This window comes from Diospyros lotus, chromosome 1 (genome assembly GCF_014633365.1).
Source record: "Diospyros lotus cultivar Yz01 chromosome 1, ASM1463336v1, whole genome shotgun sequence".
NCBI lineage: Eukaryota > Viridiplantae > Streptophyta > Magnoliopsida > Ericales > Ebenaceae > Diospyros > Diospyros lotus.
Genome location: NC_068338.1, coordinates 13,306,703 through 13,331,887, shown reverse-complemented (window position 1 = coordinate 13,331,887; position 25,185 = coordinate 13,306,703). Strand labels below are relative to the sequence as shown.

Here is a 25,185-nt window from a genome sequence, read left to right as displayed (position 1 = left end):
AAATGCCTTTCTACATCGTGATCTAGAGGAGGAAGTCTTATGGAGCCACCTCCAGGATTTACTAGAGATGTATCAAACAAAGTATCCAGGTTGAAGAAGGCTCTTTATGGGTTAAAGCAATCCCAAATGGTCGGGTTTGACATGTTTTCAAAGGCTATGAGGCAAATGACGTATCGGCAAAGTAAGGGAGATCAGACACTGTTTATCAAGCATTCTAAGTAAGGCAATCTGACAACTTTACTTGTGTATGTGGATGATATTATAGTCACTAGGAATAATGTTGATGAACAGTAGCACCTAAAGGAGAATTTGGCTCGAGTTTTTGAAATTAAAGATCTTGGCAAGCTTAAATATTTCTTGGGCAAAAAGTAGCCTACTCTAAAGATGGTAACTTTCTTTCAAAAAGAAAATATACCATGGATTTGTTGAAAGAAACAGGGTTGTTAGGTGGCAAAACGGATAGTACTCCAGTAGAACCAAATCTCAAATTAGGAAAATCTAATTGCCAAAAGGTAGATAGAGGAAGGTATCAAAAGTTAGTGGGCTAGTTAATCTACTTATCTCACACAAGGCTTGACATTGCATTTGTTATCAGCTTAGTGAGCCAATTTATGCACAGCCTAATTGAAGAACATATGTAAGCAGTAAGAAGGATTTTGTATTATCTAAAGGCAACACCAGGGAAAAGCCTTTTGTTCAAATCAAGGAAGAATTTGGAAGTTACAACATACACAGATGCTAATTATGGAGGCTCTCTTGTGAATAGAAATTCTACTACAGGATATTATGTATTCTTAGAAGGGATTTTAGGGTCCTTGAGAAGTAAAAACAAAGCATAGTGCCCGATCTAGTGAAGAAGCTGAGTTTCGAGCAATGGTTCTTGGTTGTGTGAATTATTGTGGTTAAGGATTGTCTTAGATGATCTACAGACTCTTAGTCATGGTTCAATGAAGTTGCTTTGTGACAACCAATTAGTTATTAGCATTACACATAATCCAGTGCAACACGATCGCACAAAGCATATCGAGATTGATTGTCATTTCATTAAGGAAAAGTTAGAGGTTGGGGTAATTTGCATACCCTTTATATCACTTCAGAAAATCAATTAGCTGATTTATTAACAAAGAGTCTACCTATCAAAGAATGATAGATATTCATTCACCAGGAGTGTTGATTGATTCATGAGATTATTGAGATGATTAGACTATGATTTATTGGTCTAATCTTTCTTGATTTTGCACAAACTCAATCTTTAGTGATTTAGAAAGAAATTGTTCAGATTTAGATATTTCCTATTCTTGTTTTTTGTATCTTTGATTTGTGTATATTGTACAACCTATCTTTCCTTATTGTTTGCCTTTCCTACGTCAATACTCTAGTTCCCTATTTAATAGGGGTTGTATTATTTGTTCAATCTAACAAGAAGTTCTATCTTTTGTGCCTCCAACATCTTATGATTTGTTTTTCTACAATTTTTAATAAAATATTGATCGAAAAACACAAACCTTGCTAGCAAGTAAGAATGGAGGCCATTGTATGAGCTCCAAGTCACGATCAGCCCAATATGGAACAAGCAGCAGATCCATTTCTCTGAAAGACATACCAAGTTAACAAGCTACAGCAGCATATAATAAGATTGAGATGAAAATTCTCTCTACACACTTTAAGAAGACAGAGAGGCAAACCAAAAATAATCAGGAGTTAGAAAAACATCAAGAGGGGGTTTCAAATCCTAAGCTGCATGCTTTTTATTACCTATTGCTTATAAGATCCTCCTCTCTAAAACTGCTGATAATAGTGTTCCACAATTGAGCAAATCTGGCTGCTTCTTTCTCTTTGTTAGATGGGATCTGGAAGAAATAGTTAGATAAATAAACTTGAGTAAATGTTTCCACTCTTCCTGGAGTTATCTGACAAAAGATCCACCAAGACCATCAAGAAAAAAAAAAATTAAATTTCTAGGTTACACATAACCGCAGCAAAGTTCCGAGATAAGGTGGTCTTTAGTCCTTTCTTTTTGGCTGGTTCACTCTTTTCCTCTGGAATCAGACAAGCATTAAAGGCCCCAGGCAGAGACTGAAATCTGGACCTCAACATTCCCAAAGTTCGAATCTGGAAGAAAAAAAAAGGACAAGAAAATGATAGAAGCGGCAAAGCATTAAACTCAACGAAAATAAAAATGAAGTATCCCAACATTCAGAAAAAATAAAATGACTCGAGAACACCAAAACTATTTTTGAGCATTCTGGCATTTGTCAACAATGATTACTTGGCATGCAACAATATGTGTACTAGGATGACATAACACTGGGGGCAACAAAAGTGCAGGTTTATTGCATACAACATATACAAAAACATGTATATAGACATAGTTTCCTATGTTCCTAGTATGTTTGATAAGTACACTTTTAAAACAGTCCGTTGTTTTGGGGAAAAATATTGATTTTGAAAATAATCTACACTTGCATAAGAAAAACATGCATATCCAGACGTGCTCTCTCTAAAGCAACTAGGTTAATGAATTCTAAAGCAACTAGGTTAATGAATCCGATTTACAACAATTATCTTCATCCTTGTCCATTCAAATATCTTAAAAGGTTGCCACATTAAAATCCCATTACAACTTCAAGACAACACAAACAATGGGACCCTTTTCCAAAGTTGTTTACACACTAAGCATAAATATAAATTGTTGTATTTCAGGCCAATTGTCTAAAAGTGCAACAAACATCTAGAATTAGAAAATACTTTTGACTATACATCTTCTTGCTTTAAGTGCAAAATGCTCAAAGAACTGAAGATCAATGAGTTTACCAAGGGATTGTAAAAGTATTTTGATTAATCTACAAACAATAACACAGCCAGCACTTCAGTGCCCATACTCAAGTCTAACCAAACAAAATTGAAATCAATATGTTCATTAAAAATAATACTTTCCAATGATACAACCATTAGCTATGAGAACAATATATAGGCAGAAGAAAGCACGAATTAAGGAAGCTATTAACTACACAATCTCTAAACTAGGAAATGATTGAAAAGAGGAATCAAACTATGAAAGGAAAAACTACAAAAAGGAAACACAGGTAATCCTCCCAATCTGATTTGTTTCTATTAATCTTCCAACACTCCCCCTCAAGATGGAAAATAGATATTTATCATTCCCAACTTGCTCACATTTGACTGAATATGGTTTCAGCAGGGCTTTTGTAATAAGATCTTGCCACTTTGTTGTAATGTAGTGCAAAGTAAATGGCCCATTGTTGATTTCTGACTTGTAAAGTTTTTGTCAATCCTCACATGCTTCATCTTGTTATGTTTAATGGGATTATAAACTATGCTGATGGCAGATTTACTATCATTGTATAACTTCATAGGTCCTTCCATTGGAATAGATAAGTCTTGAAGCAACCTATTGATCTAGATTAATTCACACACTCCTTGAGCAATTGCCCTCAATTCAGCCTCAACCCTACTTCTTGCAACCACTGTTTGTTTCTTACTTCTTCAAGTCACCACATTTCCCCATACAGTGCAATACCCAATAGAGGATTTTGTGTCTTCAATTGAATCTGCTCAATCTGTATCTGCATAGCACTCAACACCCCTTTGGTCATTTTTCCTGAATAGTAAACTCTTTCTTGGAGTACTCTTTAGGTAGCAAAGAATCTGACTCACAGCTTCTAAATGTCTCTTTACAATGCATGAATTGACTTACCACACTGACGTTATAAGCAATATCGGGTCTAGTGAGAGATAAGCAGATCAACTTTCTCACATGGTGTTGATATCTCTCTCTTTCAACCAATGGATCCTCTTCAGTAATTTTGTGCTTCCTATTTTGGTCTTGGGAGGGGGGGGGGGGGGGTCGTCCCTGCAAGTTTGCATTCTAGTTTTCTCGTCTCCTTTAGTAGATCCACGGTGTCCTTCCTTTGGGAAATAAAAATGCCCTTCTTACTCCCAGCAATTTCCATCCCAAGAAAGTATTATAAGTGTCCAAGGACTTTTACTTTAAATTCTGCATGCAATTGATCTTTGAGTCTGAAATTTCTTGTGTTATCTCCAGTAATCACCATATCATCTATATTGACTATGAGTATAGTCATTTTCTCATCCTTAGAATTTTTACAAAGAAAGTATGGTCAACTTGACTTTGAGTGTAACCGAATTACTTCATAGCTGTATCGAATCGAGTAAACCACACACTGGTGGATGCCTTCAGTCCATACAAGGACTTTCTTAGTTTACACACCATGCATGCTTTGTCTTTTCCAAACCTATGAGGGAGTTTCACATATACCTATTCTTCCAAGTTTCCATTCAGGAATGCATTATTTACATCCATCTGATCTAAATCCCAATCCATCTTGGCAGCAAGATAAATAAGGACTCTAATAGAATTCAACCTGGCAACAAGAGTAAACGTTTCCTCATAGTTTATACCATAGGTCCTAAGTGTACCTCCAAGGAACCAATCTTGCCTCAGTTTATGGTAAAGATCCACTTACACCCCACAACCATCAGTTTATGGTAAAGATCCACTTACACCCCACAACCATTTTTCTATTGGGTAAAAGAACAATATGCCAAGTCTTGTTCTCATTCAATGCTATCATTTCCTCCATTACAACTGTCCTCCATTTTTTATCCTAAAGAACTTTATAGACATTGTTAGGAATCTCCACAAGATCTCGTTTTGAGATGAATGCCCTGAATTTTGGGGAGAGCTTAGTAAGATAGTTCGATATGGGGTATTAAGTGCGAGACCTGACTCCTTTCCTTAGGATAATAGGCATATCAAGATCATCAACCGTACATTAACCTTCCCGAAGCTGTGTTTTCCACTAGATTCAGCTCCATGTTCGATGGTTTGCTTTGCTGAGGAACTCGTGGTCTTTTAGAGTAGACTATAAGCTCCTTTTGAGATATTTTTTTAGCTTTTCCCCCTCGACCAATTACCAGTCTGGGTTTAGGTTCAAATTGTTGGACAAAGAGGTCTTCGGGTGTAGGATTAGGAAGTGGAAGAGAGTTTGGAAAGGAAATAGATGGATCCCAATGATGATCTTCGGTTGAGATCTCCCTCTAAAGAGAAGCACTTGGGTGGAAAGCTTGATTTTCCAAAAAAGAAAGGTATAATAGGAAATGTAGAAGCGTATGGAAGTAGGGTAGTAGCACTTGTACCTTATTTGAGTAGGAGAGTAGCCAAGAAGATGCATTTATAATCTTTGGAATCAAGTTTTCCTTGAGTAGAACTAGGATTATGGAAAAAGATCGTGCAACCAAAAATTTTGGGTGGAAGGGAATCAAGGAGCCGAACATAAGGAAACTCTTGGCTTAAACAACATAGGGGAGTTTGAAAATGAAGGGTTTTGGAAGGAAGATGGTTGATAAGATAGATAGCAATGAGCAAAGCTTCCACCCAAAATTGGTTTGGAACATTGGTAGTGAACACGAGGGCCTCAGGCAACTTTAAGAATACGACGATGTTTCAGCTTAGCAATACCATTCTGTTGAAAAGTATAGGGACAAGAGCTCTAATGAAAAATACCATGTTAGCAAGGTAGTCATTGAATTCACGGGAGAAATACTCCTTACCATTGTCAGAGCGAAAAATTTGAATAGAAGACTAAAATAAATTGGTGACAAGTCTATGAAATTTCGTGAAAATAGTGTTGATTATTGATTTTTCTTCTAGAAGATAAATCCAGGACACAGAGGTATGGTCATTATAAAAGTAATCAACCATCAAGCTCAAGTAATATTTGACACGCAAGTACTGCAAATGAGATGAAAGGGTTTGGCTGCATGATAAGAGTGGTTTGGATGGTGTTTGCGAGATTGTTCAGCAAAGATCCAATGCTCAAAGAAGAAACATCTTTATTGAGAAATAGATCCAGGTACAAATACTTCAAATAATTAAAATTAGGATGACCAAGACGATTATGCCAAAAGAGAACTTTTGAATTGAAAACAGTAGACAAAGAGAATAATTTTAGTGGACACAATCTCAAAGGAAAAACAGAGAAATAGTAGTGGCCATTTTGTTCCTCAACATTGCCAATTATTGTCCCCATAGACAAATACTAAAATTCACAATGAGCAGGAAAAAAGGTTACCCCATAGTTTTGATCATTAGTTAACTTACTAGTAGAAATGAGATTGTAATGTAAGCTTGGGACATGAAGGATGGATTCTAGCTTTAACCCAAATAAGTTTAGATTTCCAATACCAGCAATAATCAAAGAGCTCCCATCAGCCACAGTAATTTTTACCTCTCCATCACACTATCTATAGGAAGAAAAGAGGGTGGATGACCTAGTTGGATGCCCCTGAATAAACAATTTATTCACTGCTATTTACTTCTTTGACAAAAGGATGACTAAGTGTTACCTTTTTATGCGACATTTGGAGCAAAGGTGGAATAAGCAAGTGATTCTGACCTGAACTAAGTTAGCATGTTCTTTAAGATCTCTTGTTAGAAACTATCGAGATCTCTTATCCATATTTTCAGATTGTTATGCTTGATCTATCTTTCTATATTTCTGTGCCAAATCTCCTAGGAGATCATATCTTGATTATATGTTCGATTTGTATCCTAGATTGTATATATTTCCAAATCTAGATTAGAAAACTGCCTGTTACAGTAGAACATTTTGTATATATATTCATGCAACCCTACAAGGGGAATAAGATTGAATATTCGGCCACAGTTGACATGGTATCAAAGCCTTAGGAAGTCTGTCACCGTTTTTTGTGGCTTTTGATTGTTATAGCCTCTATTGATATTCAATCCAATTACATAGCGCTACCAAAACCTCACAACCATGACAGATTCAACTAACTCCAATAGCACAACAGAGGTTCCTTTTGCTGGAAGTAATGGCCAAACCTTACGAGGGGGAGCTACAGAACATCCAGGCGGCCTATAGGCTGAATGGAAGGAATTACTTGAAGTGGTCTCAGTTAATTCGAAAGTTTCTAAAGGGTAAAGGGACGCTGAGTCACCTACTTGGAACTGGACCTAAGAAGGATGATCCTATGTGTGCAACCTGGGATGAAGAGGACTCTTCGGTCATGTCATGGCTTTGGAACTCCATGTTGCCAGAGATTAATGACACAGTTATGTTTCTAAAGACAGTTTAGGAGATTTGGGATGCTGTAAAGCTCACCTACTCCAAAGTACATGATGCTACTCAAATCTATGAGATCAAGACCAAAGTAGCAGCCACTAAGCAAGCCTCTTGGTCCATCACTGAGTATGCAAATCTCTTGCAAACATTGTGGCAAGAGTTAGATCACTACCAATGCATTCAGATGAAATGCAGCGAAGATGCGGCTATACAAAAAAGGTTTGTTGAAAAATAAGAACTTATTACTTTCTTGCAAGTCTAAACTTGGAGTTTGATGCAGTGAGAGTTCAGATCCTTGGAAAGGAAAATTTGCCCTCTCTAAATGAGCCAATCTCCATTGTCCGTGCAGAGGAAGGACGAAAAGGAGTGATGCTTGATGCTTCTCCTACAAATAACTCAGCCCTCATAACCATGAAGGGTTCTAGCCTAGATAAATTGCCTAGAGAGGAAAGAAAGGTGTTAAGCTCGTCCTACATGACCAACAGGGACTCACCGTGGTGCACTTATTGCAAGAAGCCCCGGCATACCATAGAGAAGTGCTGGAAACTCCATGGTAAGCCACCCAAGAATGGACAATCAAAGAGCCAAGGACAAGTGTTTATGGCCAGTGGGCCATCAAACTACTAAAGGAAAAGCTCCAAATCAGATAGATACAATGGAGCTCAACTGAGAAGAGATTAAGAAGCTAAGGAATCTATTAGGGTTGTTGGAAAAGAAACTTGGGACAGGTACCTGCACTCTAGCCCCCACAAGTATATCTTCCTCTTCTTTTACCTTTCATACTTCAAATATAACCCTTCCAAATACCTAGATTCTTGACTTTGGAGCCAAAAACCATATGACATGTTCCTCACACCGATTCACATCCTATACATCATGTTCTAGCTCAGAAAAATAATTATGTCAAATGGATCATTAACCACTCTGGCTAGCCAAGGAGATGTCCTTATAAATAGGCATCTCACCCTTAAAAATGTACTTCATGTCCCTAAACCTTTTACAAACCTTGTGTCCATCCAAAAGCTCACCACATATGCTAATTGTCGTGTCATCTTTTATCCAACTTTTTGTGAATTTTAGGAACAGGACACGAGGAAGATAATTGGGCGTTCTAAGGAAAGGGTTGGGCTCTACTACCTTGAAGAACTCAGTGAGCAGGCTAATAAGAAGGGAGTTTCCCCTGTATCATTCCTAGTTAAGTCCAACAAAGATAAGTTGTGGCTTCATCAATTTCGTCTTGGTCATCCCACCTTTATGATTCTTAAATTGTTGTTTTCTTCATTATTCAAGGGACTAGATGTTAAGAATTTTCCTTGGGATGTGTGTGAATTTGCAAAACATAAGAGAGTCTCGTTTCCTCTTACTAATAACAGGACTCAGCGTGTAGCGCATGCAGAGAACTAACACACGAATGATACTCTCAAAGAAACAAGTTTCAAGCATCGAAACTTGGTCTTGAGTAACAGAAGAAAACCAAATAGATTGTTGGAAAATTGAAATCGGAAAAAATGTTTACAAACCCCAGAATCTAGGTACTTATAGTGTTTGGCCACCCCATGGTAGTATTGTAAATAAAAACAAATTAGAATCCTAATAGAAATAAAACCCTAAAATATTAAGTAGAATAAAATCCTAAAAGAATATGAAAAATATGAAGTTTTGGCCCTTGTTTGGGCCAATTCTTGAACGGGCCAGTTTGGACCAGGTCTTAAACGAGCCCTCCATCTTGTCTTAAACAGTGACCGCATGATTCACCTCCACTTAAAAGAATTCGCTTGGGAACAATGATTCGGGTATCACAACTCCACTCGACAAAAACAAAGAAAGATCAACAACATTAAAGGTTTTGGAAATACTCATATGATTAGGCAAATCCACAACATAAGCATTGTCATTGATTTTCTTTGTAATCTTGTAAGGACCATACTTCTTTGGCTTGAGCTTGTTTTGCTTTCTTGCTGGAATAATCCTTTCCTTGCTCAAGAATACCATGTGACTTCATCTCCAACCTCAAATACATTGTACTTCCTATACCACCACTTTGTACTTCTCATTAGTTTTGTGCAACTTTTGCTAACTGAAAGTAAAGCAAGATCGCTACGGGGTAAACAGCGTAGTTCAAAATTTTGAACTTACCCCGATCCCGGCGATTGAATCAACATCGAAATTAAATCATTCATAAACAAATAAAAAAATCTAACATTTAGATTATCGAGTCGTTCGCGAATTCGAGTCGTCCAAGCGTCCGGCCTCTAACTCGTGATACGCGGCTCGCGTCCGTTGGCAAGGAGAGCGGAATAAGAGTGCTAGCTCATTCTCCTTTGTGCGATTTGTGTATGGACGGTAAAAGAACACTCACGTTTTAAATCGATGCCGAAAAGATATGAGAAGAGTGAACGGCAATACGTTTTTCAACTCTTGAAAAACGACACCGAAAACACTACTTTTTTGGGCAACCCATAAAGAGATATTTATAGTGAAATATCCTAGGGTTTCTAAAACCCTAATGGATTGGGCTAACCTATTAATTCTAATTTAATTAGAATATTAAGTGAGCTTATTCTAGTCCAACTAAAAATATAATTAAATGGCACAAATCTAATTTAATCCAAATATTAACTTAAGCCCAAAAATATTTTATTTCCTATTTGTTACTTCAACAAATAGAAATTATTAAATTAGAAACTCCTTCCTAATTTAATCAATTGCCATTTTTAGAAACTCTTTCCATTATGACGACTCATCGCCATATCGACGTCATTACGTCTATTTGTTCTTTTTCCGTGAGAACTTACGACGGCACAACTTCTTGCCGAAGTATCTCACTTAACCATACGTCCACTCTCCTGGTTTAAGCCAGGGACCGTGCCTATTGCTATGACTCATTAGACTTCCGAATATGTTGGCAATATGTCGATATGAACACATAAGACAAAATTGGCCTCTAGCAAGGCATCATGCCTACCCAATTATTCAGAAGGATTTATAATCCGCAAATAACCTTTCACGAGCATGGTTACCGTGTAATTCGATTCTCTCGTCAATGTATCTTATGTGATCTCAAGTATGGCGATGTGTTGCTTGATAACGATCACATGAGTTTTCTTCGGTCTTCCGGATATCTTCACTTAATTAGAAAGTAAATCAATAACTCCTTATTGATCTCCTTCACCATGGCCATAGATTTAAAGTGAATATCCACCGAAGGCGCCTTAGATACATCATCCTCTATCAAGGGATAGACGAGTCTCATCTTGATTATACACCCATCTCCATAAGCCTCACGATATGCCCAACGATCGCCCACATGCAGCATTTGTCTAGGCCCATCGAAACGATATCAAAGCATACCGATCTTCTTATGAGTTGACCGTGACAACCTCAGGTCCAAGGATTAGTTACACCCTTCTCGTATGAGAATTCCATCAACATATAACCAAAATGGATTCTCATGGCGAGTCATGTCCAGTGACACATTCTACAACATTGGTCACCTATGTTCTTGTCTAGGCATCCCCATGCCTATAGGTGTGAGACCCTCATTGCTATCACATAGCAAAAACATAACACATACAAGTCTTACCGCAATTGTCAATGTCCATTCTTGACATTGCTACGACTTGAGACGTTTAATGATGTCTAGAAACTGTGATGCATCATTTCACATCATTATAGATTAATCACAGTATACATCATATGGACTTCTATCTAGTTTCATTCGGTTATTACAATAATAATAAGAAACTAATAGAATGACTTCTTGTGAATTTAAACAACTCCTTATTCAAATAATAAACATGATTACAATTGTCAGTGTACAACATGCCCAATCTGATTGGGTCTAGAGCACCTACACTAACAATCATCCTCTTGAACCGCCTTAACTTGCTTAGCTAAGTCACTAGCTGCAAGACTAAAACCTAATACCTTTGGCAACTTCATCAAATCCAATGCATGATTAGGAACTTTCATGTGTACAATGGAAAATGGTGACCTTCCTGTTGAATTACACACGACGTTGTTGTAGGCAAACTCTACTTGAGCTATGACTAAATGCCATTGTCTTGGCTTGTTTTTGCAAACGCTACGAATCAAATTTCCTAAGGTATGATTCACCACCTCTGTCTGTCTATCAATTCGGGAATGCGTTGTGCTACTAAAATTCAAAGAAGAATCGAACATCCTCCACAAAGTAATCTAGAAATGATTCCAAAACCTTGTATCACGGTCTGAAGTAATGGTTTTAGGAACTCCATGTAGTCTAACAACCTCCCTGAAAAACAGTTTGGCTATGGCTACTGCATCTGTCGTCTTCTTACATGGAAGAAAATGTGTCATCTTCAAAAACCTATCAACTACCACAAAAACAGAATCCATACCTTGTTGAGTTCGCGGTAAACTGATAGGAACCCCAATAGAAATCCAAACAACAATCAAATATCAATAGCTATCAATACTTTTTAGCAAGAAAACAAGAACAATCCAGGGCATTCGAGAGGCCCTTACTCTCCCAATTCTTCTATCAAAAACTAGCTGCCCTCTCCCTCTTCTTCTCAGCTATTTATACCTTTCCTTTGCCCCTCTCTACCCAAATTCCCTTGCACATGCAGATTATGCCCTCAACATATGGATTACAAAACTACCCCCCATGCGCACATGCTGGTTGTAACAACCTGCATGTGCTAATTCCCTATTCTAACCTTCATGCATGTTGTTGTTTGTGGTGTCTTTAGTAGGTCCAGTACACCGGTGGCCTATCATTACTCCCCTCCCGCACTTTCACCCTGTCCTCAAGGTAAGACTCCACCAAATTACCAATTTTCCATATTTTTGCTGGCCCAGATTTTCACGATCAGAAGCAAATGGCGCATAGTGATAAAGATAAAACCATTGCCAAGAACAAACCCCTTCATAATAGTAGTGCATAACCAAACATAGGCCTTCTGTGTACCTCAAAACAACATTTTTCTGTATCATCTCAAGCTCCTCGGGAGTTTTGACCCAAAACTTTTCTTCATAATATCTCTCTTTCCATCCTGGCTCCCCAAATTTGACCTTGTCTTCCTCAGAATTTTCAAAGTTGAAGACGCCAAACCTCTCTCGAAGCAACTCTCAATTTTCTTTTCAAGTCTTCCTTATTTTCATGTGCCTCACTTTCAAGATTATTCTCTACTTATACAATAGCAGCACCCAAAGTGGACCCAGACGACATACGTGCAACTTTCTGTGCTCTTAGACCATTATGCAGTCCAATCTAAAATGTTGAAGGTGAAGGACCTGACGCAAGACGAGAGCCATGATATCGAGCAACAGGGACGAAAAAATTAGGTTTAACTTGAGGTTCTATATAGTCAAATATGCACTGGAACACCTCATCAAAAGTGGTAAGAGATGGCTGGACCCTTGATGGCGCCCTAATCATCGGTACGATGCCCTCCTTGGACGTTAACAAATCCGCCATCCTTGACATCAAATTCCCAATCTTCTTCCTCAGCTGCTTCAATGCCTTGGCTGCTTCCAGTCTCGTCTTGAACTGGACGAAGCTATAGCCCTTGGTCTTGCCCATGACCCAGTCGAAGATGACGTTGCAGTCCTCAATCTCGTCGTATGACTCGAAGGCAGAGACTAAGGTTTCTCGTGTTGTGTCCCACGCGAGGCCGTAGACGACGAGCTTGTGACAAGATATGTCGCGATCCGCGACATCATGGAGGCGAGTGAAGAGGAAAGCATCAAGCACGACAGCGCCGATAAGGAAGTTAATCTGCTAGAACCTGGTGTAGGGCTCGAGAAGTTTCTGGAACTTCTCGGGCTTGGTCTCACCGGAGGAGGAATCATCGTCGACGTTCTAATCAAACTGAATTTGAATCGCAGTGTCTTTGGTTGGGACTGGAGCTTGGTATTTCTGAAGCTTCTTCTTCTTCCTACGTTTCTTCTTAACGCTTTTGCTGTCACCTTGTGGTTGTCTAGTCACTGGCTTTTTCTTCTTCGCCATTGCTTGAGCAGAGATGCGATCGCAGTGCCCTATGGCTTCGTCTTTCAGGTTTGCTTTCTTACCCACCCGAATCTCTCTTCGTCTCCTTCACTCCCACTAGGCCCATGGAAGTGCAGCACCCTCCAAACAAAGTGCTACAAAGTGCTGATGTGTCCATCTTCTCCTCATCAGCCAGCACTTTCACCGCAACTCCCAACTCCTCACCCATCACCTTCGCTACTCCCACTGGAACCCAGCAAGAGCAGCTCCTTCGAAGCCAAGAGCAACGGAGTCTAACTTGTCCCCATCCAACAGCTGGTTCACAATGAAGTAGCGCTCAACCCTAAAAACCCAGCCATCTGGATCATCTCCCTCGAAGATGGGTATTTCCAAGCGTCTCCCACGGTACTCCTGCCTTCCGACACCATCGACCCAGTCACCCCCTTCACCACTTCTCCCTCTAGCTACCGGCGTTCCCTCCCTTGACAAGGGCGAACCCGCAGGTTGGTCTTTCTCATCTCGCTTCTCCTTTCTCTCTCTCTCTTGCTCCTCCCGTCTCTGCTCTTCCCACCTCGTTCTCATCCAAGTGAACCGTTCCAGCAAGCTCGCTGCCTTCTTCCCCACCGATTGAACCACACCCCTCATGGCATCAAGTTCCTGTTGCATGCCTTCCATCCTCCCTTCCAATTTTCCTACTCAGTCCGTCAAGTTCACCATTAGGATTGATGACGCTCTGATACCAAAGTGATAGGAACCCCGATAGAAATCCAAACAACAATCAAATATCAATAGGTATCAATACTTTTCAACAAAAAAACAAGAACAATCCAGGGCATTCGAGAGGCCCTTACTCTCCCAATTCTTCTATCAAAAACCAGCTACCCTCTCTCCCTCTTCTTCTCAACTATTTATACCTCTCATCTGCCCCTCTCTAACCGAATTCCCTTGCACATGCAGATTATTCCCTCAGCATATGGATTACAAAACTACCCCCCATGCGCACATGCTAGTTTTAACAACATGCATGTGCTAATTCCCTATTCTAACCTTCATGCATGTTGTTGTTTGTGATGTCTTTGGTAGGTCCGGTACGCTAGTGGCCTATCATAAACCCAACACAAAGTTCATAGACAAATCTTCCCAAATAGCATTGGGAACAAGCAAAGGCATGTGAAGACCGACGTTAGAAGTACACTTCTTCAAATTAGCATAAAGTTTGTTTTCCCTCAACATAATCGACACCTCTCCAATATCCCCAACATGCTCATCAAGAGACTTACTATATATCCAAATATCATCAAAATACACTATAACAAATTTACCAATGAAAGGGCATAAGACTTGATTCATTAGTCTTATGAAAGTGCTTGGTGCATTGGTTAGTTCAAAGAGCATGACTAACCACTCAAACAACCCATGGCTCGTCTTGAAAGTTGTCTTCCACTCATCTCCAGGACAGATTTTAATTTGATAATAACCATTTCTGAGATCAATCTTGATAAAAATCGCAGCCCCATCAAGTGGATCCTGTCATTGAGTCTAGGAAATGGAAACTTGTACCCAATAGCAATCTCGTTAATTGTTCTGTTGTCAGCACACATTCTCCAACTCCCATCTTTCTTTGGTGTCACTAATGCCTGGACTACACATAAACTCATACTAGCCTGAATGCACCCTTTTCTCAACAATTCTTCTACCTGCTCCCACAAAATCTCATTCTCCCTAAGACTCATCATGTAGTGTAGTAGGTTAAGCAAGCTAGCACCAGGAACCAAATCAATGTGGTGTTGACTATCCCTTATAGGTGGTAGTTCATTAGGAAAATCGTTAGGAACCACATCATGAAATTCCTCCAACAATCCCTGCATCTCTACTGGAATTTGATTCACTTCTAATGGTTTACTCACACTTTCCCCCTTTACAACCAACAAGTGAACCTCTCGAGTATCTCTACACTCTCTCACAAACTCAGAGTGTTCATGTGTAATGGTAAGAAAATTCCTCCCCTCCACTTTAGAAACTTTGGTTTGGTTCTTTTCCACCATAGATAACAAGGTATAACGCACACCCTTTTTTCTCAAACTGATATATGTTCTTTCTACCCAAGTGTTTAGCATCCATGTCAAATTGCCAAGGCCTCCCAAATAAAATATGGCAAGCATCGATATCAACAATATCACAATAAACTTCATCAGCATACTTACCAATACAGAAAGGCATCTTGCAACGTTCATCCAAACGTATGCCACCAACTTCTTTAATCCATCCAATCATGTAAGGGTTTGGATGCTTCTCAAGAGTTAGCTATAACTTCTCCACCACATCTCTTCCTATGATATTCTCCTAATTTCCACTATCGATAATCAGCTCAAATATCTTCCTCTTCACCATACATCTCGTGCTAAAAAGCCTATGCCGCAAAGTATTACCTTTATTCTTTTGAGACAGCATTAACTTCCTCACTACACATGTATATTCGTCATGCCCATACTCTCATTCATCATCCTCCCCATCAAGTCCACAATATACTTCACTGTCAACATCTTCCTCCTCTCTTTCTACAATATTAATTGTCTTTCTCCCTGGACAATCACTAGATCTATGTCCAACCTCATTGCAATTGAAACACTTTAAAAGAACAGGTTTCGCATAAGGATTAGTGGATTTTGGAGGGTTAGAAGTAGTACCTCGATTGTTTCCTCCCGTTGTATCCATATTGGCGTTGACTACATTAGATGAATTGAAAGGTTGCACTCCTTGAATCGGCTTGTCTCTATCAAAAGTTGTTTGTTTATTGTCATTCCCACTATACCGACGATAGTTGCCACTATGGGTCCTCTCACTCAACATTAACTTAGCCTTTAAAGTCAAGTTTCTTGTTTCTAGCACACTAATAACCATCTAAACCCCAATTTTATCACGAATAGTAGGCTTCAACCCACTCAAATAACGGGTTGATTGTTGATTGTCACTTTCTAACAATTGGTTTCTCTCCACCAACCTCAAAAACCCAAAGGCATACTCACCCACACTCCTCATGCTCTAGGCACATCTCTGATAGACATCAAACATGTATTGTTCATAGTTAGGAGGCAAAAACCTACCTCTTAAAAGCTATTTCACTTGTCTACATGTCTGAATTGGATTTCGGCCTTCCCTCAATCTAAAAGCTATTTCACTTGTCTCTCTCAATTGCTCCCACCAAACAGATGCACCTCACTTCAATCTATAAGCTACTAATTTTACTTGTCTTTCATCTGGGATCTCCATGCATTCGAAGAATCGATCAACCTCAGTGATCCAATCCAGGAACCACTAGATATCAAGATCTCCATTAAAGGTAGGAATATCAACCTTTAGTTTAAACTCATCATTTCCCAAATGGTTATTATGCTGCGCATTCCTCGTAACCCTTCTACCGCCAAGTTTAGCCATTACAAGACCAAGATAATCTTCATCATCACTATCATCCATCATTAGTGGTCCTCTAGGATTAACAGGGAAAAGATTAATGGTTATTCTTCCCAGGGTTAACTCCTCTGGCGCGATTCATTCCATTATTCTAGTTCCTGTTATCATCACATCATAATAAAGTATCCAATTGGTTGTTGATCTGCTCCAATTGATGTTGCATATTACGAGTTATTTTCTGTTGTTCTTCGATTGCTCTCCAAACTGCAGGCAATCCCTAATCATCGTCGTGAGGTTGGTTGATACTGCCTTCAAGATTGGTCATCTGATTGGTTGATTTTACCACTCTGATGCCACCTAATACAGTGTTCTAAAAATCAACCACAGCGGCCGCCGTGAATATAGGCTAATCGACCTCCCTAGGTGCCACTTCGACTAACCGGTCATCAGTGGTGCCTAGGCCGATTTCTCTCTCTCGTCGACGCCGCCAATCGCCTCTTCGAAAGCTCTATCTCATCACCGCCACCACCAGTTGTCTTGCTTGGCCCCTGATTTCCCGATTTCCCTTGGCCCCTTGGCCGTCGCCTCCAGTGGCCTCTCTTAGCCCCGATTTCCTAATTTTCGTTGGCCCCTTAGCCACCATCGCCAATTGTCTCTCTCGTTGTTGGCTGTTCACCCAAGTTTACATATATATACAAATATATTGTTTATATATTTATCTGTTTATATATATATAAATATATATAAGTTTTTGATTTATATATATATATAAGTTTCTTTTGTCTTTTTAACTTTGATTTATCTGAAAATAACATGAAATTACATTAAAAACTTAGGGGGAAAAAAACAACAGTCCGCCTAAGCCCCGCCTAGGCGTCCTATGCGCAAGGCCCCAATCTGGTACCCGACTAGCACCTAGGCGCGTTTTAGAACACTGACATGACGCAATGTGTAATGCATGTAGAGAACTAACATACGAATGATACTCTCAAAGCAACAAGTTTCAAGCACCGAAACTTGGTCCTAAGTAAGAGAAGAAAACCAAATAGGTTGCTGGAAAATTGAAATCAGAAAAACTATTTACAAACCCTAGAATCTAAGTACTTATAGTGTTCAGCCACCCCACGGTAGTATTGTAAATAAAAACCAATTAGAATCCTAATAAAAATAAAACCCTAAAATATGAAGTAGAATAAAATCCTAAAAAAATATGAAAAATATGAAGTTTTGGCCCCTGTTTGGGTCAGGTTCTTAAATGGGCCAGTTTGGACCAGGTCTTGAACAAGCCCTCCATCTCGTCCCAAACTCTGACCGCATCAATAGCCTTCCGTTTACACTAATTCACAGTGATATATGGGGCCCTTCTACTGTTCCTAACATCTCAATGGCCCGTTGGTTTGTCTCCTTTGTTGATGATTGCACTCACGTTGTTTGGTTGTACCTATGACTAAATTGAAGCGTGCACTATTTTTCTAACTTCTACAATATGATCAAAACTCAATTTGGGGTTGAGATAAAAAAAAGTTTTAGTTTGACAATGCTAAAAACTACTTTAATCAGTCTTCATCTATTTTCTTTCAAAAAATGGGCATACTCCATCAATTTTCCTATGTCCATACCCCTCAACAAAACGGGATAGTTGAGAGGAATAATGGTTATCTTTTAACTGTTACTAGGGCTCTTTTCTTTCACAATAATGTTTCAAAAAATTATTGGGGAGAAGCAACCTTAACATACCTTATTAACCAGCTACCCTTCAGGAATCTTGAATCTCAAAGTCCAATTCATCTCCTCACAAAAGCCTTTCCCAAGTTCAATGCTTCTAATGGTCTTAAACCCAAAGGTGTTTGGTTGTCTCACTTTTGTCCATGTTCATACTCCCAATAGAGGCAAACTTGATCTTTGTGCCCTCAAATGTGTTTTTGTTAGGTATTCCTCCACTCAAAAATGCTATAAGTACTATCACCCTCCTTCCAAGAAGTTTTTGTTTCGGCTGACATTACCTTTGTAGAGGATAACTCTTACTTTAATCGACCATATCCTTAGGGGGAGACTATCTTCCCAAAAGATAGTGATTGGGATTTGTTCCTCCTTGACCAACCTTCTTCCTCTCTACCTTCTTTGGTCTCTACCTCAAAGGACTCACAAGGCATGATATAAGGGAAGAATCTACCACCTGCTTCCTGTCCACTACAGGTATATTCAAGGAGAAAAGCACATGTCCCTCCACCTATGCAAGTTACAACATTTGAACCAAGTCCTACACCTAGTATTTCTACTAGTATTTCCCTTGGTATTTCTACTCCTAAACCTAAAACATCACTCACTATACATGATGTTGAGTCTGACTCGAGTGCTTGCGATCAACCTAATCCTAGTGACCTTAATCTTCCTATTGCCCTTAGAAAGGGAACAAGGACTTGTAGAAAACACCCTTTATACTTGTTCATACGTATTCGAATCAGTATCGTGGACATAAGGCTTTTTTCACCAGCCCAAACACAATTCCTATCCCAAAGACCTTTTCTAAAGCAATAGGTAATGAGAACTAAAAGAGTGCAATGGAGGTAGAGAAGGCAGCTCTGGAGAATAATCAAACCTGGGAATTAGTTAGTTTGCCAAAAGGGAAGAATTTGGTGGGGTGTAAGTTGGTGTTCACCGTGAAGTATAGGTCAAATGGATCCTTAGAAAGGTACAAAGCAAGGTTGGTTGCTAGAAGATATACACAGACATATGGAATGGATTATCTAGATACTTTTGCTCCAGTTGCAAAAATGAATACAGTAAGAGTGTTATTGTCCTTAGTTGCTAGTCTAGACTGGACACTGCAACAATTTGATGTCAAGAATACTCTCTTACACGATGATCTAGAGGAAGAGCTTTACATGGAATTACCACCATTGGGCCAAATACTAAGGCAAATGTCGTATGCAAGTTGAAAAAAGCTTTGTATGAACTGAAATAGTCACCAAGGGCATGGTTTGGCCATTTTACAAAAGTTAAGTTTAGTATGGGATACCAACAAAGTCAAGGTGATCATACCCTATTTGTACATCATTCAGCAACAGGGGGGTGACAACATCACTCGTGTATGTCGATGACATTATTATAAACAGTAATGATATAGAGGAAATGGAAACATTGCGACGATGTCTGGTCAAGTAGCTTGAAATTAAAGAACTAGGCAGATTGAAGTACTTTTTGAGAATAAAAGTGGATCATTTTAAAGAGGGAATTTTTATCTCCCAACAGAAATACATACTTGCTCTATTGACAGAAATCGGGAAGTTGGCGAGCAAGGCTGTTGACACACCTATTGAGCTTAATCACCGGTTAGGAGATGTCCCAGAGGATAGTGTGATAGACAAAGGATCCTATCAAAGACTAGTAAAGAGACTAATTTATCTAGCACATACTCAGCCAGACATGGCTTATGTAGTGAGTGTGGTCAGTCAATTCATGCAAATCCCTAAGAAGACTCACCTAAAAGCAATATACAGGATCTTGCATTATTTAAAGGGGACTCCAGGAAAAGGTATATTGTTAAAAATGGGAGAAGAGTTTTCTTGAAGCCTATACAGATGTTGATTATGCAAGGTCGATGGTTGATAGAATGTCTACATCAGGGTATTGCACATTCCTAGAAGGTAATCAGCGACTTGGAGAAGTAAGTAGCAAAATGTTGTGGCTCGATCAAGTGGTGAAGCAAAGTTCAAGTCAATGTAGGAATTTGTGAATTACTGTGGATTAAGATATTGCTGGATGACCTAAAGATCAAGTTGGCAGCACCTATGAGACCCTACTGTGACAATAAACTAACTATTAGCAATGCTCACAATCCAGTTTAACATGACCAAACAAGATTGTTGAAGTGAATACGCATTTCATTAAAGCGAAACTAGATAGTTGACTGATTTGCATCCCATTTGTACCTACGGGTGATCAACTTGCAGATATTTTGACAAAAGATCTGCCGAGAACTGTATGTCAAAGATTACTAAGCAAGATTGGAACGCACGACATTCACTCACAATCATGAGGTGGAGTGTTAGAAATTATTGAGATCTCTCGTCCATATTTTCGGATTGATATGTTTGATCTATCTTTCTATATTTCTACGCTAAATCTCCTAGGAGAACATATCTTGATTATATGTTCCAGTTGTATCCTAGATTGTATATATTTCCAAATCTAGATTACAAAACTACCTATTGTGGTAGAACATTTTGTATATATATTCATGCAACCCTACAAGGGGAATAAGATTGAATATTCGGCCACATTTGACATCTCCATTTGCTAATCAGTGAAAGGGGTTGTAGCTAGCTTTTTTTTTATATGTAGTGGACTCTGCTACATGCATAATAGTATTTTGCTTTCATTGCCTTTTGGGTTTCCAATTTGCAAGTTTCCCAAGAAGGTGCCAACAGGTCTCTTTGGTGTGATGGGGCATGTGTGACAATGTTCAAAACAAGATTTGTACTCTTTAGGGTTGTTGGGGTTGGGAATGTCTGCTCACATCTCCTCAATTTGTGACTAGGGCAGATCCAAGTTGGGTTTCTTCCCCCATTGGATTTGTGTCCAACATCACCTTCCTATGACTTTCTTCCCTCCTTACCACAGAAAACGCTTCCTTGAGTAAAGGAAATGGGTTTTATCCCAAGAATATGCCCACTAACTTCATCTAGTTCTCTGTTAAGCCCTTGAAGAAAATCAAACACTCTTACTTTCTCCAACATTTGGTTATACAGAATACCATCATCGGAACACTTCCATTTAATTATATAGAATAAATCTATTTCTTGCCATAACTCAATTAAAATGAAGTATTCAATGACTGACCTATTTCCTTGTTGAATGTTATGGAGGGCCGAACGAATTTCGAAGCATTGAGCAGAATTTTGGAGATCAGAGTATATTTTTTTACCGTTGTCCAAATCTCATGGGTTGTCTTGTAGAACAGGTATGTCCTCTCGATTTTTGATTCCATGGAGTTAATCAGTCACACCATGACAATGGAATTTTTAGCCTCCCACAAGTTGTATGCCAGATCAATCGCAGGTGGAGCAGCAGTTTCACTCGTCAAATAATGCATCTTCCCCTTCCCTTTGATTACTAGAAGAACCAAATAAAACCACTCACGGAAGTTCAATCCATTGAGTTTGTGTTGGGTGATTTGAATGAAGGGATTAAAGTTGGAGGTCTGGAGGTTTAGAACCGATTGAATAAAGCTTGTTGGGATGGTCGAATTAGGGTTTGGGATGTGATTGGAGAAGGTATCAGTGAACTCCAAATTGCGACAATGGAGAGATGTCCGCCATGAGGCCAAATTGGGTTTTCACTTGGCGATGGATGGCCAGCTTGGTTGCAACAGCATTGCCAGCAACGACAACAGCTAGCGACGATGTCTAGGGTTGGTCACGACAGCTACTAGGGTTGGTTACAACTACAGGATCTAGGGTTAGTGGTGATGGCTAGCCAAGGCGAGACTACATCTAGGCATGATGGCAAGCCTGGTACTGGAACTTCGACGGCGATGGAGGATCGAAACCTGGACGGCTAGGGTTTGCTACCGTGCTCTGATACCATGAAACCAATATGTTTATTGCAAATAATACATTCCGATGATACAACCATTAGCTCTAAGAACAATGTATAGCCAAAAGAAGGCACAAATTAAGGAAGCTATTAACTATACAATCTCTAAACTAGGAAATGATTGAAAGGAGGAATCAAATTACAAAAGGAAAAACTCCAAAAAGGAAACATAGGTAATCCTCCCGATCTGATTTGTTTCTGTCAATCATCCAACGAAAATCGCATGTTTTCTTCATGCCCAACAGAGCTGCAGAGGCACATGATCATCCTTGAATTTCATGTAATGAATTCAAAAACATAAGATACAAACTGTAGTGTAATTAATTCCTCCTTGTTATCAATATGTTAACTTATATTTCATAAAAACGAGGGTAAGGTGCCCAATTAGCCCCTGTACTTTTGGCCTGTGGGTCAAATTGGGCCTCATACTTTCTCTTTTTCTATTAAGTAGCCCTTATACTTTCAAAAGGACCAAATAAGCCCATTTACTTTCAAACTTGAGGCCAAATTGACCCTCTACTTCCAAAAGGGCCAATAAGCCCTCGTACTTTTACACTCCAAGCAAATGGTAGCTAAAGTATAAAAAATGATCCTACCAACCCAAATCGAACCTTGAGTCACAATTGCATTTATCTTCATTTGCAATCAAATAATCCTACCTCATCCAAATCGAACGCAAGAGTAGAGGATGTATGGTGCGATTGGAGCTCTATTAACGGAATATAAATGTCCTTGGATGACATTTAGACAACATCTATAGTCATTTGCAATCAAAGAATCCTACCTCGTTCAAATTGAGCGCAAGAATAGACGACGTATGGCGCGATAGAAGCTATGTTAATAGAATATAAACATTCTTGGATGACGTTTAGACAACATTTATTATAGGGGCTAAAATGGCTCGAGTAAAAGTATTAGAGCTTATTTGGCCCTTTCGAAAGTAAGAGAACCAAAGTATAGTGGCTAATTTGGCACTTTGCCCTAAAAATAATGACCCCACCCCCCCTCCCCAAGAAAATAAAAAACATTGATTAGAACTTGAGGTGTCAATGATACAATTTTATCCACATATTTGGTACCAGCAAAGCTAAAGAAATATTTAGCAAGTTCCCTTACAAACTTAAGCACTACAAGTAATCTAGAGAGACCTTCAAGTTTAATTGAGGAATTGGAAAAGAAGGGATTAAACTGATCACACCATGCACCAAGTTAGAAAACTATTACATATTATCAGTTGTAATGTTCAAAGTTTTCTCAAACTAACCAACAATATGAAGTTCACTTACCTCTCCAAGACGACGAAATGCACCATAAATACCTCCGAATAGTGTAGAGAATATAGCATACCAGATCTGGACATCCATAAAATAGACCTAGACATTTAAAAGTATAAATGCTTAGCAAGCCAAACAGAAGCACAAAAAGAATGAACTCGGATGAATCCATCCCTTACAAGAATAATTGGAGCCCACAGTGCAATCACAACACCAATATTATTCCTTGCTGCAAAGGAGATGACAGAATCAGAGACCAATCATGACATAAAAATACACAAAAAGCTTTGACCAGCTGTTACAGTTTGTTACCGCGAGGAAAGAATTCATGCCACTGATAATTAGTTATGTGAATGCTCATGATAGCTTTTGTTGGATTCACCAAAGGCTTTATCTGCAATGTAGAAAGATATAAAGAACTGACTACAGCCTGAATTGGGATCGGTAAAATTCCATTTCACAATCAGAAAATATATTTCATGAAGAATGAAGAATCAAAATGAATACACTCATTTCTGCATCATGGAATAGCAGGAATTCATACATAATTCTCAACATATTCCCAGAACAGGCATACAAAAGAATAACATCAATGATAGAAAAATTCTAGGATAAAAAAGGTGAAATTGGATTATGGTTGTTGAGAGTGAAGTAATAGTATAAGAGATAAAATTAAACTTTCTATCTAATAGTTTAAACTTTTAGATCAAATGGTGATTAACAATTCAATATGATATAAGAATAAGCAAAAATCTTTAGTTCAAACCTTGCCGCCAACCCAGTATTTAAATTATTGCACGTGGTTGGACCAATTATCAATAAAGGTTGGCCACACATAAGGGGGCATTTGATCTAACAGTTTAAGCTTTTAGATCAAATGGTAATTAACAATTCAATAATGGTTACTAAATACATTAGAAAATCTAAGAAGGTTAAGAAAAAAGTGCGATGAAAGAGAAGTTGCATTTAAGGAAACACATTGTAAAATTAGATCTAGGTGTCTTAGCAGTTGACTATGTGAAATACATGAAATAGACCTCAAAATATTAAAAAATTGCAACCTTCTACCCCAACTAAATGGAGTGTGAAGTCAAGGCAAACCATTCCATTTAACCAATTGCACTTAAGTAAGCAATTTCTTCTTTTTTAGGTAGGTAAGCAATTCCTATCACCCAATAAATTAACTCCGAATGGAATTAAGTCGTCTTCTTGTCTTAAGTAATAAACCAGAGGGGACTTAATCAAATAAAATAACTACATAAACTTTCACGTGATTCATGCTTAAAAGACATGTGAACGCATAACAGAACTGCAAACACTCTTGCATAAGTTCTCTAACATCATCATTCATCTTCCAGAAATTCATTGCCAAAATATCCAAGACCCCTGTTCACTTATTCCTTCAATGAAGTTCCTTCAAAAGTTTGGTCTTATGAAGTCAGACAAGATCACTGTGAGTAGACGACTTATACTGTGACAAATGGTTTTCATTGCCTTGGCAACTATCGTGTATGAATAATTTCATTTTTGCATCAACTCAAAATTTGCAAATGCTCTGGAAAAAGAAAAGAAAAGTTTTTTTTATTCCTTATATAGAATTTTATGTCAAAAAAAGTAGAGCCTAGAAGGTCAGGACAAGCCCTTTATTATTCCTTTTCATGGATATGATCACAAATGCATTGGATTATTGCTACGAATGCAATAATCAAAATCTGCTGATTGATTTGATATGAATAGAATTTTCAGTATCGTTAACTGATACATGGATTTTTGCATACGATAAATGTTTTGGGAGGACCTT

The 25,185-nt window shown here is 38.6% G+C and overlaps 1 protein-coding gene across 2 annotated transcripts in view; it reads right to left on the bottom strand.

Moving 5' to 3' along the window:
- LOC127804145 (callose synthase 3-like) overlaps positions 1 to 25,185 on the bottom strand; it is a 97,217-nt gene that overhangs the window by 33,061 nt on the left and 38,971 nt on the right. For both annotated transcript variants that reach the window (XM_052340932.1, XM_052340940.1), the window contains exons 19-24: positions 23,697 to 23,778; positions 23,564 to 23,613; positions 23,397 to 23,483; positions 1,975 to 2,112; positions 1,756 to 1,850; positions 1,506 to 1,590 (exon numbers count right to left, since the gene is read on the bottom strand). In XM_052340932.1, the coding sequence (XP_052196892.1) occupies positions 1,506 to 1,590; positions 1,756 to 1,850; positions 1,975 to 2,112; positions 23,397 to 23,483; positions 23,564 to 23,613; positions 23,697 to 23,778 (537 nt within the window). The remainder of the gene's footprint in view (positions 1 to 1,505; positions 1,591 to 1,755; positions 1,851 to 1,974; positions 2,113 to 23,396; positions 23,484 to 23,563; positions 23,614 to 23,696; positions 23,779 to 25,185) is intronic.